General features: G+C 36.9%; 3 protein-coding genes across 3 annotated transcripts; 2 read left to right on the top strand and 1 right to left on the bottom strand.

Moving 5' to 3' along the window:
* Window positions 1-233: 233 nt before the first annotated feature.
* On the top strand, window positions 234-2,716 carry LOC311087975 (spermine oxidase-like). Its single transcript, XM_084121535.1, has 3 exons — window positions 234-1,542; window positions 1,642-1,825; window positions 2,173-2,716. The coding sequence occupies exons 1-3, from the start codon at window positions 353-355 to the stop codon at window positions 2,290-2,292; spliced, it is 1,494 nt and encodes a 497-aa protein (XP_083977661.1). The 5' UTR covers window positions 234-352; the 3' UTR covers window positions 2,293-2,716.
* On the bottom strand, window positions 2,607-6,902 carry LOC311087974 (inactive all-trans-retinol 13,14-reductase). Its single transcript, XM_084121534.1, has 11 exons — window positions 6,615-6,902; window positions 6,337-6,519; window positions 6,001-6,242; window positions 5,724-5,919; window positions 5,100-5,297; window positions 4,823-4,942; window positions 4,567-4,705; window positions 4,381-4,490; window positions 4,127-4,293; window positions 3,862-4,018; window positions 2,607-3,736 (listed from the first exon to the last, which is right to left on the bottom strand). Exons 1-11 carry the CDS (start codon window positions 6,772-6,774, stop codon window positions 3,591-3,593), a joined length of 1,818 nt encoding a protein of 605 aa, XP_083977660.1. The 5' UTR covers window positions 6,775-6,902; the 3' UTR covers window positions 2,607-3,590.
* Window positions 6,903-11,623: 4,721 nt separating this feature from the next.
* Window positions 11,624-15,102, top strand: LOC311088533 (spermine oxidase-like). The gene is made up of 3 exons (XM_084122725.1): window positions 11,624-13,411; window positions 13,511-13,694; window positions 14,292-15,102. Exons 1-3 carry the CDS (start codon window positions 12,222-12,224, stop codon window positions 14,409-14,411), a joined length of 1,494 nt encoding a protein of 497 aa, XP_083978851.1. The 5' UTR covers window positions 11,624-12,221; the 3' UTR covers window positions 14,412-15,102.
* Window positions 15,103-15,990: the final 888 nt, after the last annotated feature.

Below are 15,990 nucleotides of genomic sequence, written 5' to 3'. Positions count from 1 at the left end.
GGCAGCAAATACATTTTGTAAGTATCATATAGCCTCCGAAGTGCAAACGAGATGAGGTCATATGCTGCATGCTTTAGTATTTAAATCTGTATTTGCCATTGGATGTCCCATGGTCACCTGATCTCTAAGTAAACAATGATATTATGTATTGTATGGATTACAAAGGTCAGGTTTTACAGGTGTTACAGGTGTTTAAGCACTGGTATATAAAGGAAACTCCTTTAGAGCATCGTGCACTACACCCATATCATCTGTACTCTCTGTTATTTGCTATTATTGCTGAGCAAGAGTTGATTTTTGTTCTTACATTTTCTGCTTTTCTCTCTCTAAACAGCTCAACAAAGCAGCAAGAATGAGTACTTGTTCAGGACCAGAAAATTCCAAAGTTGTAGTGGTAGGTTCAGGTTTTGCAGGTTTGACTGCTGCCGCCAAGTTAGTGGAGGCAGGATTTGAAAATGTCCTAGTTCTTGAGGCAAAGGAAAGAGTTGGAGGTCGAGCTCACACCACTAAACCGTTCAGCGAGAATGTCATTGAAGTTGGAGCTAACTGGATCCACGGGCAGAAAGGAAACCCCCTGTTCAAGATTGCGAAAGAGGAGAACCTGCTATCTGAGGGACCTTCTGCATGCAAAAACATGTGCCAGCCTCGTTCTGTAACTCCTCAAGATTACTTTTTCAAAGAAGATGGGAAGCAGGTCTCCACAAAAGTTGTAGATCAGGTGACTTCGTGCTTCAGCAAGCTCACCGACAAAGCTTTTGATGATGAGCTCAAGAGCAGGCACAGGAAACTATCTCTAGGTGCTTATCTGGATGATGCCTTTGGTGAAGCTCCTTTAGCGGCGACAGAAGACGGCCGGCAAGTTTTTGAATGGTGCAAGAGGAATGAATGTACAGATGAGGCTTGCTCTAGCCTCTATGAAGTTTCTGCATCTCAGATTAGCAATTACACTGCTCTAGAGGGAGAGTTTTTTAATACATTGGGACCTGGTGGCTATCGAGCAGTTTTGGATGTTCTCTGGAAAGATCTGCCTTCAGGAACTGTCCAGTGTAGTGTACCGGTCAAGAGCATCCAATGGGACTTGGTCAAAAAAGGTAGTGGTGAAGATCAAAGGTATCCTGTTAAGGTCGTCTGTGAAAATGGACAGAGCTTTGAGGCAGATCATGTGATTGTCACCGTATCTCTGGGGGTTCTCAAAGACAAAGCGACAACCATGTTCGAACCGTCCTTACCGGAAAAAAAGCTGTCTGCAATTGAGAATCTTGGCTTTGGGATAGTGGACAAAATTTTCCTGTTTTTTGAGGAACGTTTCTGGCCAGACGACTGTTCCGGGGTTCAGCTGGTGTGGAAAGAAGGGCCTGAAGATAAAGATGTTTATGAGTCTCTGTCTGAAGGAGAAACCTGGAAAAAGACGTGGTTCAAGAAGATCACTGGTTTTGATACAGTAGCTCGTCATCCCACGGCTCTGTGTGGCTGGATCACAGGTAGAGAAGCTCTGTATATGGAGAATCTTCAGGACAGTGAAATCGGAGCTATCTGTGTGAGGTATGGTGACATAAATGATGGAATATATGATGTTTGATCATTTTACCATGGTCAAATATCTCTCTGTCATATATAACAAACTCTGTTTTGTCTTTAAAGGTTGCTCAGGTCTTTCACAGGCTGGTCAGTGCCAGAAGTCTCAAAGACACTGATCACCAGATGGGGTTCTGATTCCCACGTCCGTGGCTCCTATACATTTATTCCTGATGGTGTCAATGGAGTGGAAGCACACAAGGCATTAGCGTCACCTCTTCCCCCTAAATATAAATGCAGAGGCAGGAAGGTAACTCTTAATATCTTGTATAAGTATTCGATTATTTAGGTTATGCATATACAGTATATAGTATGAGCCAGTGTTATTTTAGTATTATTTATATACATCATTGTATTTGTAAAATGTAATAATTAACTTTTATATGAATGTTTCAGTTTTTTTTAAAATAATTTTTATTAGTTTTTTTTTAATATTTTTTGTCATTTTACATGTAAAATAACTTTAAGTTCTAAAATCACTAACATCAATTAGTTTCATTTCCCTTTATTTTATTACAACTTTATTTCAATGAAGATAAATCATTTTTAATTTTTAAAAATGATTAACAAAATGATTTTATTTCTCTGTTTTTGAAGCACCTTCAGGTGTTGTTTGCTGGTGAAGCTACACATGATAAATTCTACACCACGACCCATGGAGCGTACCTCACAGGCGTCAGAGAAGCAGAAAGACTCATAAGCCATTACGCTGATTGAACATGCACTTTGGTTTCATGAAGATAACATTTTACGATCATATAACATTTTATAGACTTCTCACACCCTATAGCCTTCCACAGGTTTTGTTTAAATGACCCATAGGTAGTTTATAACTGCCTGACAAACAGCATAAATCCAAATGCTTACATCCAACTGATCACATTCTATGCATATCTCTGTCTGGTTAAATGTTATTACTCCAACATTTGTTAATTCTGGTCATTTGTTAAACCGTGTTATATGATGGAGAAATATTTCCCACACACCAAACAATGTTAAATCATTTTCAATTTTTTTTATTTTTTTTTATTCAAATATATTAATGAATTAGTGGTTCTCAAAATTGAGATATATACAGTACCCTTGGGGGGTATGCAGCATGATCCTGGAAATTTACACAATAAATTCTTCTAAAAATTGCCTTGAATTTGTGGAAAAGTTGCTCAATATAAAAAGGACTTTTGCAATGAGACTCTGCCTTGTTTAAAATAAATTGTTACACTGGGAATATCTATGGTGAGCACAGGCAATATTATAATCACAGATACATGCAATTGCATAATAGTAGGCTAAGTTAGCATTGCAATTATGAACAGCCATACTCTTATGCAAGGAAGACTTAAATGACTGGATTTTGTAGTGCTGTTTAATATGAGACTTGAGCTCCAAATTATAGACTCAGTCACCAGGTCCACCAGAAGTGTTTTCTGCAGAATATTGCAACTTTTAAATAGTATTTTAAGCTATAGTAAGTGGCATTAAATAAAGTGCTCTTTGATGTAAAAAAAAAAAAAAAAAACCCTCACCATTTTGGTTTAGATATGATAAAGGATGTTCCTTGAAATACAAAAACTGAATCTAAATTAGTTCACAACACCCAATTAAAATGAAGGGATGAACAGCCCAAAAGTGTGTAATCATTGTCATTCTGCAGTCTATGTGGTGTACACTTGCTAATGAAAATACCCATCCCATTCACAAGTGAAAGTCAGGAACTGGTGTCTGGTTGGCTGAAACTCCTTTCAACAAACTAAAGTTTAAAATGCTGCCATCGTGACAGACCATGAACAGTTACCAACCAATTAGTAAATTAAGAACTTTGAAGTGTACAAGGTAGCAGTATTATTTGACACATTGTTTTCTGCAAAACTACCAGGAACACATTGTGCAGTGGTCACCGCTTTATTAAGAGTTGCAGCAGAGGGGACAAATGAGCAGCAAAACAAGATACAACAGTATGAAAATTATATTACCATTAGACAAACTTGTCCTGTATAGATATAGGTAATATATTCTCACTCTAGTTTCTTGACTGCCTTGCCCTTAAGTTTCTTTTGTTGGAGTAGAAGGTCAACATACAGACAGTGATCCACAACACTTGAAGCACAGAGAAGACCACCATGCAGAGCACCGGAGTAACCAGCAGAAAACACATCTTGTCCTTAAAAAACAAAACAGATTTTCATATAGGAAATTAGTCAAGACCAACACAACTGACGTGCCTGTAATGGGCCAACATAGCTACCAAAAGTAATTACTTTTAAACAAAGTTATACAGAATATTACCTGACAGGTAGAGGTTCTTGATGGGTGTGTTGCACCTGATCTTGGCAATGTTCAGAGGTTGGTATCTCTCCAGAGAGTGTTCTGCAGACAACATAGATCCAGATGTGGCACCCAGCCCGTGCATGTTGATGGGACTGACTGCATGCAACAGCGCCACCTATGGAAGGCAGGAAAAGTTACAATCAAGTTACATTTGTCACTTTATTAATTATCAAGCAGCACAAATATGAAACCGGAAGAAAAAAAAAAAAAAAAAAAAAGGTACCTTCTCTTTCAGCTTGGGGAAATGGACACAAGCCCAGTCAAAGAGATGATTAGCAAATCTCATCTTGTATTTTTCATATTCTTCACCTCTCTCAGTCTCATTGACATTGTTCCACTGTCCAAACCACTTTGGATTGACCATAGTATGGATCACCATGCGTGACTGCCCTAAAACAAACCACCCACAAATGACAATTTAGTTGGTGAATTTACTTTGATGGTTCTGGGTGTACTAAATACAGAAAGGAAGTTAACCTGGGAAACGAGTGCATGAGGTGGGATCCTTAGCAGAGGGGAAGGAAATGTACATCATGGGGATGCTGTCAGGTGCGTCCTCCTTGTCTGAAGCAAAGTACTCTTCCATGCTAAGGAAAGTCAGTTGAGTTTATAGAGAGTATAGATGTGCTTTTAACATTGAAGAAGAAAGTGACTGACACCTACACTTCATCCATGTTGTTGCTCTTATAGAGTCGCATGTTGGTTGAGGAGATGCCCAGTTCTTCATTAGTGGCATTAAACCCAGCAAACACCTGGAAAAAGCCTTTGCCTGGCTTTAGAGTATGAAGATAATCCTGGAGCTCTGTGCAGATGAAGAAAAAAAGAAAAAAGTAAGTAAAAAGTCTGGCCAATAATCAAGCATTTCATATGACCACTTGATTAGATTAGTACATTAGACCACTTGTAGTAAGACACTTACTTGGATTTGCCTGGATCTCTGGAGTCAGAAGCTTCTTGAAGGTGGTAAACATACCAGCATTTGAGATGATTACAGGAGCATGAATTTCAACATCTTTACCTCCCGTCTTCACAGCCACTCCTAGGCAAAGAGATAGCCCTTGTTTCACACATCTGAAAGTTACTGGAGCCAAATATGTAATGGATGCCACCACATCTGTGACACCTTTTTCAGTACGAAACCTATTGCCATAAGAACAAGACAAAGCAATGTGACATGGCCCTAGTTCAAAACTCACCATATGCATTTTGTTTTCCTTCAACTAGAATGCTGGACACAGGAGCATTGACAAGGACTTTTCCTCCATGCTTCTCCAAAACCTGAATGATGTGGTATGGGATCTCACTAGCACCACCCTTAGGATAGTAAACACCACGCTTGGAGTGGTGCAGGAAAAGGGCATCAATCATGCAGCTGGAGTTCTTGGGTGGGACACCTTGAAATAGCAAGAGAGAAAGACGAATTGGTCCCACTTTATATTAAGTGGCTTTAAGAACTATGTACTTGCACTGAAATTAATAATCTGATACAATAGACGCATTGTGTACACGTTTTTACATTGTACTTATATTTTGAAAATACCTACATGTAATTACATTTGGAAATACACCGTTGACCCTTCCTTTACCCCTTAACCCACACTTAAACCTACCCATACCTCCACACCTGTCTCTAACCTTACCTGTGTCACACCTCAATAGCAGCAGAAGTGTTTTATAATACAACCTGAACACAAGTACATTGTACTTATTTTTCAATGGAGGTACATAGTACTTAAAGCCACTTAATATAAAGTGGGACCGATGAGTTATTCTAAAATACATTAAAAAGCCAAATATTGGTAACACCAGAAGTTTCTTACCATAAAATATTTGAGAAAACACTGTGAGGAGGTCACGGTTGCTTGTAAAAGACTTGACCATGTCTGTTGTACTGGTGCGGGAGTAACGGAAAATTGGGGAGATCAAGTCAGCGATTCCACTCCACAATATAAAGCGAGCAAACCAGAGTGGGACCATCTTCAGCATACACAGCAGATGGATCTTCTTGGAACAGATCTATAAGGAAGAGACAACTTGTGACACCAAAATCACTCCGTAATGCCTGATAAATAAGCTGTTGAACCATCAACCAAATACCTTCATGATTTTAAAGAGCTCCTCTACTGCTTTAGTATCATTGGGAAACTGCTTCTTAAGATGAGCCTCCATCTGCTTCTTGCCATTGTAAATGGTGTATTTTTTACAATGTGTTCCTTTACCAATAACAACCGTGTCCACATGGGAACCTTGCTCAGCAAAATGCACCTGGCCATCAGTGATCAGATCCAATGCAACTTTCAAGAAGCCGTTCTCATGAAGTTGTCCAAGATAATGGAAGCCTTTGACAAAATACACATTGTGTAAGTGATAGAAGTCGAGATATTCACCATTTTAAAACTCATAGAACTCCATGAACATCATTGAGGTTCTTACCACAGTCAAACTCGAAGCCTTTCTCAGTGAAGGTCTTACACAGGCCTCCTGCCTGCTTGTCTTGCTCCAACACCAGGACTTTCTTTCCTAGTTTGGCTAAAACTGCAGCTGCAGTCAAGCCACCGATACCACTGCCAATCACGATGACGTCCAAGTTTCTGGGCACTTCAAATTCATCAAATTCTGTCGGTCAAGAAGTAACATTAGTTACCAATGGACACCTGTCATTCGCAATTAACTTGTTTCACTAGCATGCAACACCTCTAAAGTTTACATACCTTTCCGCAGCACTCTGTCCTTTTTCTTCTGCTCTACAACTAGTGGACCAGGAGGACTGATAGTCCCCTTGCACAGTCCACTTCTCCTGCCAAACAGATACCAGAACGTACCACGACCCCAGTCCACAAGCCATTCTAAAAACAGCAGAAACCACCACATCTTCAAATCCTGAAAAAGAGAAGCTGGTGTTTTCAGTTTCTGGAGAGATCACTGGAGATTTCACCCTCTATAAGATATTAAAATCTGAAGCAACAGCTCTTTCCAGAGACTGCAGACATCAGTTTAGTACTGATGATTGAGTTAGGGCCCTATTTATTAGTCAAAATTGTGGGTGGAGACACTTGATTTAATCAGACTTGCAGATTGATTACTTTGAGTTAGTTGCTGACCTTTCCTTGCAAGGGAATAAATAATCTTTAAAGACAATTGCTACATGTTTGTCTCTTATCCAGTAATAGAAAATTGTTGCCACCACAAGACACTTAATTCAATCAGACTTGCAGACTGATTGCTTTGAGTTAGTTGCTTATGACTATTAACTGCTGTTTTGCATAAAATGTGAACCAATGTGGGAATGTAAGTATTTTTATAATCTGGTCAATTAAATAAATCAGCTCCACCTTTTGTATTGATATGGAGAAATGTTTTCCTCCTTATAAGCTTACTCTAATGCAGTCTCTTTAATGTTACTTCATTGTTACTTCATCTTTACTTAGATCAATTTTTGTAAGTTGTATAGGTGATCAAACAGTTTGTTGATTTACTTAGATTTACTCAACATATTTTAAGACCTGATTGTTTGTGGAGATAAACTGATACCATTGAATTGTTTGGAAAATGAGACCGAGATGATAGTGCAAGACAAGTATCATGCTTATAAAGCGGACTCTTCCACATACTGATAATCAACTCTGAGATGGGCAAACCAAAAGCACCATAACATCTGCAATGTGGCTTTCATAATTAGGTTACATAATTACCGGTATACCAGTTCATGGCATTTAGTTGTTGAGAGTCATTCACAGAGTCGGTGGTATCAAAACACATTATGACCTGACTAGGCACTCAAAAATATAAGGTAAGGCTTAAGGCTTACCAGGGTAAAATAAGCATTTGACATTATTCTCTTTTAAACAACTAGGCACAAAAATTCAACTCTGCACTTTTCTTAAAAAACGTTTTTGATGATGCCCTTGGAAATTTTGCTGATCCTTGACGCGATCGTGGACAGCAATGCAAAGTTGATTCTGCACTAATTTGATGTAATATTTGATGTTTAAAATGTAATGTAATATTAAAATGTAATATTCATGTAGCAAACAAGAATCGACATTGTCTATATTTTGAGACACAGGTCTTGTTAATGATTTTCAGGTTTGCTCAAGGTAATTAAAGCGACAGTTTTCAATAACGGAAGAATATGTAAAATTTGGTATTTGGGGTAAAATGCACCCCTGCTGTTGGGGTGAAAGGCACAATTAACATGATAATAAATAGCTGGCTGACTTTTCCATTTGTTCACATGACATGGTTAGATTCATATAAAATATATCAAATTGGATATCCACCTTAAAAATAATCACCATATTTATAATGAAACCACTATATAAAAATATATTAATCATATAATTTAATACAATATATTTGTTACTACTGTAAAGATTTATTAAATTATTATTGGATTTCATTCAATGCTTTCAGACATTTTAATGACAGTCTAATTATTGAACAAAAATTAATTATTTTATTTATCAAAATAAACCAAAAATAGTACAAACTTTGCTAAAGTGATTATTTTGAACAATCAATGATATTTGTATCAATACTTTGCCCTTTGCCCCATGCTGGTTTTACCCCATGTGCGGGCTAAAAGGCCCACCTCGCCACCTCATACACTTATAAGATTTTTAAACAAAATAAACCACTTTTATAATTTATTTTCACATAAAATCTGTTGCTACATCAATGTTCAATAAAAACATTTTTTTTCTGCTATCATACAGAAAAGCAAATTTTTCATAGGGTGTGCCTTTAGCCCTATTGTACCCTATTTCGCCAAACATCATAAAACATAAAAATATAAACATAAAAATCAAACAACAAGATTTTTACAGGCCTATGCATATGTAGACTTCCTTTTGTGTTCTGGTGATATGAAATAGCAGATAATTAATTAGTCTCGGAAGGCTTAAGTACATTTAATTTAAATAAATGTGTTTATAATAATGTGTTTGCAGCTGGCAGCTGACAAAGTCATTTATGTAGTAGTCTCAGTCTTAGATTGCAGGCCCACAGTCCATTTACTGATCACATATTGCACACAGAATGGCAAACAATGGCTGTCTGGTCATTTGTACATTTTTAAAGGAGGGGGCAACAGAGAAACTCAAATATGAAATTATTTTACAACACCTTTTGAATGGTATATCATTCACAGCTTTATTTAAAAAAAATAAAATGGGAATTAAATAGATTTACAATTGATACATTAATCGGAGTAACCACTCACTTCATAGTTTCTCACTCTAATGTCTTGACCGCCTTCTTCAGATTCTTTTAGAGGAGCAGAAGGTCAATGTACAAACAATGTACAACACTTGAAGCACAGAGAAGACCACCATGTAAAGCACCAGGGTAACCAGCAGAAAAAACATTGCCCTGAGATGAAACACAAGAAAAGACATGTATAAATACATTACACAGAACATGGGACTGTCTAAATCCTTTGATGCACTATTAAATATGCAATATTATTGTAAGGTTCTCTGAATAACTGGTCTATCACCGCATTAAGCAGTCCAATATTTCTGAATAATGACAGCTGATTTCCTACATAGCTGTGCTCATCTAATGTCTAAACACTCAAACTTGGAATATTACCTGACAGGTAGAGGTTCTTGATGGGTGTGATCAAGATCTTGGCAATGTTCAGAGGTTGGTATCTCTCCAGATTGTGTTCTGCAGACAGCATAGATCCATACGTGGCACTCGGCCCGTGCATGTTGATGGGACTGACTCAAATATGACACAGGACAAAATTTGCCTTCTCTTTCAGCTTGGGGAAGTGTACATAAGCCCAGTCAAAAAGGTGATTAGCAAATCTCATTTTGTATTTTTCATATTCTTCACCTCTTTTAGTCTCATTTGATGTTCCACTATCCAAACCACTTTGGATTGACCATAGTATGGATCATATAGGCTATAAAATAGGCTATATATTATTATTAGGGCTGTCAAAGATTAATCGCGATTAATCACATCCAAAATAAAAGTTTGTGTTTAAATAATATATGTGTGTGTACTGTGTATAATTATTTTGTATATATAAATACACACACATGCATGTATATATTTAAGAAATATTTGCATACATACCGGTATACTGTATATATAATTTATATTATATATATAATTTTTTTATATATAAATAACACATTTTTCTTAAATATATACATGCATGTGTGCGTATTTCTAGATACAAATTTAATTATACACAGTACACTCACATATATTATTTAAACACAAACTTTTATTTTGGATGCGATTAATCGCAATTAATCTTTTGACAGCCCTAATTATTATATGATATTTTTTTCTAATGCATCTGTTGTGATCATTTTATCATTATTTTACATCCTTTTCTATGTAAAGCACTTTAAATTACCATTGTGTATGAAATATGCTATAGAAATAAACTTGCTTTGCCTTGCAATCAGTCAAACTTTGTTTCCAAATGCTGTTAATTTGATAAACTTTTGTAAACCCAGACAGTATAATCACAATGGAACCATCCATTCCAAACTGAAATATACATACCTGTATATACATACATTGGTCTGCTGTACAATATAAAGGGCAGGCTGTGCCGCACACAGTACTTGTTATTCCAAACATTTCCCTTGCTGTGAAGACGCTGATTTAGTCATACTTCAGTCGAGTCCCAAAATACACGTATAGTGCAATTTGTTAAATTTCAAATGCTCAATATTCGTTTAAAAAAAAATCTAATTCAGACCTATTTAAACTACCACCTAAAATTCAATTTTGTTAGATTTCACTTGTAAATAATTGAAATTTACACAATTCAAATCATATTGTCATATTTTAAGCTCCATAGTATGCATCCATCACAGTTCATAAAGATCAAAAAAGCTTGATAATGGTAGGCAAATTATGGCAGCCTATAGTTACTCGGGAAAGATGTTCAAGCTAGTCATCCTAACTGGTAGAAAAGGCCCAATGCTATAGTTTGCTGGTCTCCAAAACCTCTCTAAAACCTGCAAATCATACCAGCTAACTAGCTAGACCAGCAAACGATCTTAGGCTGGTTTAAGTTGTTCTAGGATTGTAGTTATCACAAAGATTTTATCAGGGACACGTTAAACAAACTTGAAAAGCCTTTGAAAAACATAGGCAGTCATAGGCCTACAGGTTACTCAGACACCTCGTGGTACAGCATAATGATTATGAATAAATGCTACTATTATAAATTCTAATAACTAAATATTCGTATAATTTTTTCTAATGTATGATTCAAGTATATTCGCGAGACAGTGCAGAGACAGACACAATACAAACCTTGAGATGATTGCAATAGCTGCAATAAACTGTAGAGGGCGATGTGAGTGAGGAGGATAAGCGATATACCCCGTCGTGTTATTATTATTATTTGGTGAAGGATATTTTTCTTCGATTATTTCTCGTTTTTGTTTATCTGCTTGAGTTGTAGCCTATATGGATTCGTTGTTTGGAGGTTTTTGATATAGGTCATTTCATAAACAGTTGATCTTAAGTTTGGTTTCACTTTACCCCCAGACGCACAAGTGGCCAAAAAGAATAGTTTACTAGCGCCATCTCTGCATGAGCAGATGGGGGATGTGTCATGAATATTTTATTAATTTATTTTTGTTTGTTTGGGGGTTGGACCAAGTGTCGTTTTAAAAATATATTTAGTTCTATGTTTTATTTTTCTACAAAGACATTTAATTTGAAATTCGTTTTAAAAAACATCGTCGTTAATGTCGCCGTCTTCACACTGTCATTACCAAGGAAGCATTATGAAAACAAGAATGTTCGTTCATGTAGTTTTACTGGGAAATAAATCTTTTTTTTTCTTCTTTTTTTTTAGTATCATGTAGTTTCAGTGCAAACGAGATGATAGGTCATGTTGCATCTTTATCTGATTGGATATCCCATGACCGCCTGATCTCTACAAAAATTTGTATGGACTCGCTGATTCTTGAGAGATAATTAAGGGAATTTATTTAAAAAATAGCAACGAATGCCCTGAGCATAAATATTTCCTTTAGATGTAACCTTTTAAGTATTTTTAATTTTATGAACTTCTTCATTTTTAACATAAAGAGGGCATTTGTGTGTAGGACACGTTTGGTCCCTTATCTCAAGATTCAGTTAACTACAAAGGTCAGGTTTTACAGGTGTTTAAGCACCGGCACATAAAGGAAGCTCCTTTAGCATAGTGCACTACACTCATATACCTGTTCTCTCTGTTATTTGCTACTTACTGCTAAGCAAGAGTTGCTTTCAATTCTTGTGACTACATTTCCTGCTTTTCTCTCTCTAAACTGCTCAACAAAGCAGCAAGAATGAGTACTTGTTCGGGACCAAAAAATGCCAAAGTTGTAGTGGTAGGTTCAGGTTTTGCAGGTTTGGCTGCTGCCGCCAAGTTAGTGGAGGCAGGATTTGAAAATGTCCTAGTTCTTGAGGCAAAGGAAAGAGTTGGAGGTCGAGTGCACACCACTAAACCGTTCAGCGAGAATGTCATTGAAGTTGGAGCTAACTGGATCCACGGGCAGAAAGGAAACCCCCTGTTCAAGATTGCGAAAGAGGAGAACCTGCTATCTGAGGGACCTTCTGCACGCAAAAACATGTGCCAGCCTCGTTCTGTAACTCCTCAAGATTACTTTTTCAAAGAAGATGGGAAGCAGGTCTCCACAAAAGTTGTAGATCAGGTGACTTCGTGCTTCAGCAAGCTCACCGACAAAGCTTTTGATGATGAGCTCAAGAGCAGGCACAGGAAACTATCTCTAGGTGCTTATCTGGATGATGCCTTTGGTGAAGCTCCTTTAGCGGCGACAGAAGACGGCCGGCAAGTTTTTGAATGGTGCAAGAGAATGGAATGCACAGATGAGGCTTGCTCTAGCCTCTATGAGTTTTCTGCATCTCAGATTAGCCATTACACTGCTCTAGAGGGAGGATTTTTTAATACATTGGGACCTGGTGGTTATCAAGCAATATTGGATGTTCTCCTGAAAGATCTGCCTTCGGGAACTGTCCAGTGTAGTGTACCGGTCAAGAGCATCCAATGGGACTTGGTCAAAAAAGGTAGTGGTGAAGATCAAAGGTATCCTGTTAAGGTCGTCTGTGAAAATGGACAGAGCTTTGAGGCAGATCATGTGATTGTCACCGTATCTCTGGGGGTTCTCAAAGACAAAGCAACAACCATGTTCGAACCGTCCTTACCTGAAAAAAAGCTGTCTGCAATTGAGAATCTTGGCTTTGGGATAGTGGACAAAATTTTCCTGTTTTTTGAGGAACGTTTCTGGCCAGACGACTGTTCCGGGGTTCAGCTGGTGTGGAAAGAAGGGCCTGAAGATAAAGATGTTTATGAGTCTCTGTCTGAAGGAGAAACCTGGAAAAAGACGTGGTTCAAGAAGATCACTGGTTTTGATACAGTGGCTCGTCATCCCACGGCTCTGTGTGGCTGGATCACAGGTAGAGAAGCTCTGTATATGGAGAATCTTCAGGACAGTGAAATCGGAGCTATCTGTGTGAGGTATGGTGACATAAATGATGGAATATATGATGTTTGATCATTTTACCATGGTCAAATATCTCTCTGTCATATATAACAAACTCTGTTTTGTCTTTAAAGGTTGCTCAGGTCTTTCACAGGCTGGTCAGTGCCAGAAGTCTCAAAGACACTGATCACCAGATGGGGTTCTGATTCCCACGTCCGTGGCTCCTATACATTTATTCCTGATGGTGTCAATGGAGTGGAAGCACACAAGGCATTAGCGTCACCTCTTCCCCCTAAAAATAAATGCAGAGGCAGGAAGGTAACTCTTAATATCTTGTATAAGTGTTCGATTATTTAGGTTATGTATATACATATATTTAATTGTTATCTATATAGAACAAAACTGTAAGTAGAGTTTGATATCTCATAAGTTTTTCATAACCATTATCTTTACAAACAAACTGTTATGTATCTGCCAGTGTTATTTTACTATTGTTTATATACCACAATTGTATTTATTAATATTTTGAATTAGCTTTTATATTTATATTTTCAGTTTTCATTTTAATAGTAGTTTAAATTTTAATAATTTTGTTGTTTTTAGCAATTTTATTAGTTTTTGTAATACATTTATTTTTAGTTTAAGTTTGAGCAATTTTAGTACTTCAACTTATTTTACATCAGTTAGTTAGTAACATATATATTTTATTTTATTTCAACTTTATTTTAGTTAATAAAATAAGTAAATAAGTGATATTAATTGTATAGCTTTAGTTATAGCTTTAGTTAACAATACTCATATCCACATATTCTGCTGTCAATTGCAATAGTGTAAAAGATTGCAGATTGCATTTTCCAAAATTAAGCAGTGATGAAGTTATCAACAAAATGATTTTATTTCTCTCTGTTTTTGAAGCACCTTCAGGTGTTGTTTGCTGGTGAAGCTACACATGTGAACTTCTACACCACGACCCATGGAGCGTACATTACAGGCATCAGAGAAGCAGAAAGACTCATAAGCTATTACGCTGATTGAACATACCGTACCAAAGAGAGGGCAACATACATTAGCATTTCATGAAGATTACATTTTATGAGTGCATAACATTTTATAGACTTGCTCAAACGACCCAAAGGCTGCCTGATAAACAGAGAATCCTACATCCAAGTTATCACTGAACCAAGCATATCTCTGTCTGGTTAATTGTTAAACTCCAATGTGTTGTACGTGTAGTTCTGATGGAGAAATATTCTTTCCCACATGCCAAACAATGTTAAATAATATTTTCTAAAATTTAATTGAAGTAAATACTGTAATATTTAAAAAATATTAAAAAATACTTCACAAACTGCAGCACAAATACAGTGCCTTCAAGTGGTATGCAGCATGATCCTGGAAATTTACACTTGAATTGTTTTAAAATTGCCTTAAAAATTAAAAAAAGAAAAAAAAGAAAAAGAGATCAATATACAATATGGGGGACTTTTGCAATGCCACAGTGCCTTAAATAAATTATTTCGCCGGGAATATCTATGTTTGGTCATTTAAAATAATAATCCATCGTTAGTCAAACGTTTGCACATTCCTACTTATTCATTATTATTAATATATACCCTTTTATTTATTATTGTTTAGAATAATAGTAAAGTCATCAAAACTGTGAAATGTGATGAATATGATGATTAGGGAATATGCTGTGATCAATAAAGTTTCTTTAAAAAAAAAATAGCCTTATATTTGAGCTTCTTTGTCTAGATTCCAGCTCTGTGTTTAAATTGTGTTAATTCTCTCAACCAATTTCATGAGGTGCATCCTGGGATATTTTTATTTTTTTCTAAACTATCCACTCCAAATGACCCATTCTGATTTTAGTTATTGTAAAATGTACACATAGGCACAGTTTATAGTCGTCTTCAAAACTAATTTAAAGTATTTTAGCATAAAACCTTTAGATAAACAACTGGCTGTCTGGTGCAGTCATAATAACCTAGAGCTGAACATGCTCAAAACTGTGGAGATGATTGTGAGAAACACCTCAGCATTACGCACTCACCATTATGAGCAGCACTGTGGAAGTAGTGGAGTCATTCAGGTTCCTGGGCACCACCATCTCTCAGGACCTGAAGCGAGACAATCACATTGGCTAAATCCGAAATCACCCCCTTTACCCTCAAATAGGGTATTATTTTAGGGGACAGCCAATTGTATTGGTGTTCGAAATATAGTGGACGTTATCGAATGCACTCATTCTATCCCACATTGCACTACAATAACGAGTGTGTGTACAGCCGATGCACACTCAACGGCTGTCCGAATTCACTCACTCGTTTTGATATCCACTCCTTCAAGTGAACTGTATTAGTGGACTAACATTGAGGATTTAGGGGATTTAGGTGATTTCGGATTCAGCCATTGACTCCATTGTGAAAAGGCCCAGCAGAGGTTGTACTTCCTTCGCCAGCTGAGGAAGTTCAACCTGCCACAGGAGCTGCTGACACAGTTCTTCTCAGCTCAGCTGTCATTGAGTCTGTTATGCACTGATATAACTGTCTGGTTTGGTTCAGCTACCAAAATCAGACATACGGAGACTACAACAGACAGTCTGGACTGCTGA

Source organism: Abramis brama, assembly GCF_963993115.1.
Source record: "Abramis brama genome assembly, chromosome: 8".
In the NCBI taxonomy this organism is placed as follows: domain Eukaryota; kingdom Metazoa; phylum Chordata; class Actinopteri; order Cypriniformes; family Leuciscidae; genus Abramis; species Abramis brama.
The sequence above is the reverse complement of the archived record's forward strand: the minus strand, read 5'-3'. Positions and strand labels throughout refer to the sequence as shown.

Excerpts from the sequence above, each read along its gene's own strand:
- LOC311087975 (XM_084121535.1), top strand. The coding sequence starts at position 353 with ATGAGTACTTGTTCAGGACCAGAAAATTCCAAAGTTGTAGTGGTAGGT. Across the intron at positions 1,543-1,641 it reads ATCGGAGCTATCTGTGTGAG|GTTGCTCAGGTCTTTCACAG; the intron begins GTATGGTGACAT and ends TTGTCTTTAAAG. Across the intron at positions 1,826-2,172 it reads ATAAATGCAGAGGCAGGAAG|CACCTTCAGGTGTTGTTTGC; the intron begins GTAACTCTTAAT and ends CTGTTTTTGAAG.
- LOC311087974 (XM_084121534.1), bottom strand. The coding sequence starts at position 6,774 with ATGTGGTGGTTTCTGCTGTTTTTAGAATGGCTTGTGGACTGGGGTCGT. Across the intron at positions 6,520-6,614 it reads GGACAGAGTGCTGCGGAAAG|AATTTGATGAATTTGAAGTG; the intron begins GTATGTAAACTT and ends CTTGACCGACAG. Across the intron at positions 4,491-4,566 it reads AGCAACAACATGGATGAAGT|CATGGAAGAGTACTTTGCTT; the intron begins GTAGGTGTCAGT and ends GACTTTCCTTAG.
- LOC311088533 (XM_084122725.1), top strand. The coding sequence starts at position 12,222 with ATGAGTACTTGTTCGGGACCAAAAAATGCCAAAGTTGTAGTGGTAGGT. Across the intron at positions 13,412-13,510 it reads ATCGGAGCTATCTGTGTGAG|GTTGCTCAGGTCTTTCACAG; the intron begins GTATGGTGACAT and ends TTGTCTTTAAAG. Across the intron at positions 13,695-14,291 it reads ATAAATGCAGAGGCAGGAAG|CACCTTCAGGTGTTGTTTGC; the intron begins GTAACTCTTAAT and ends CTGTTTTTGAAG.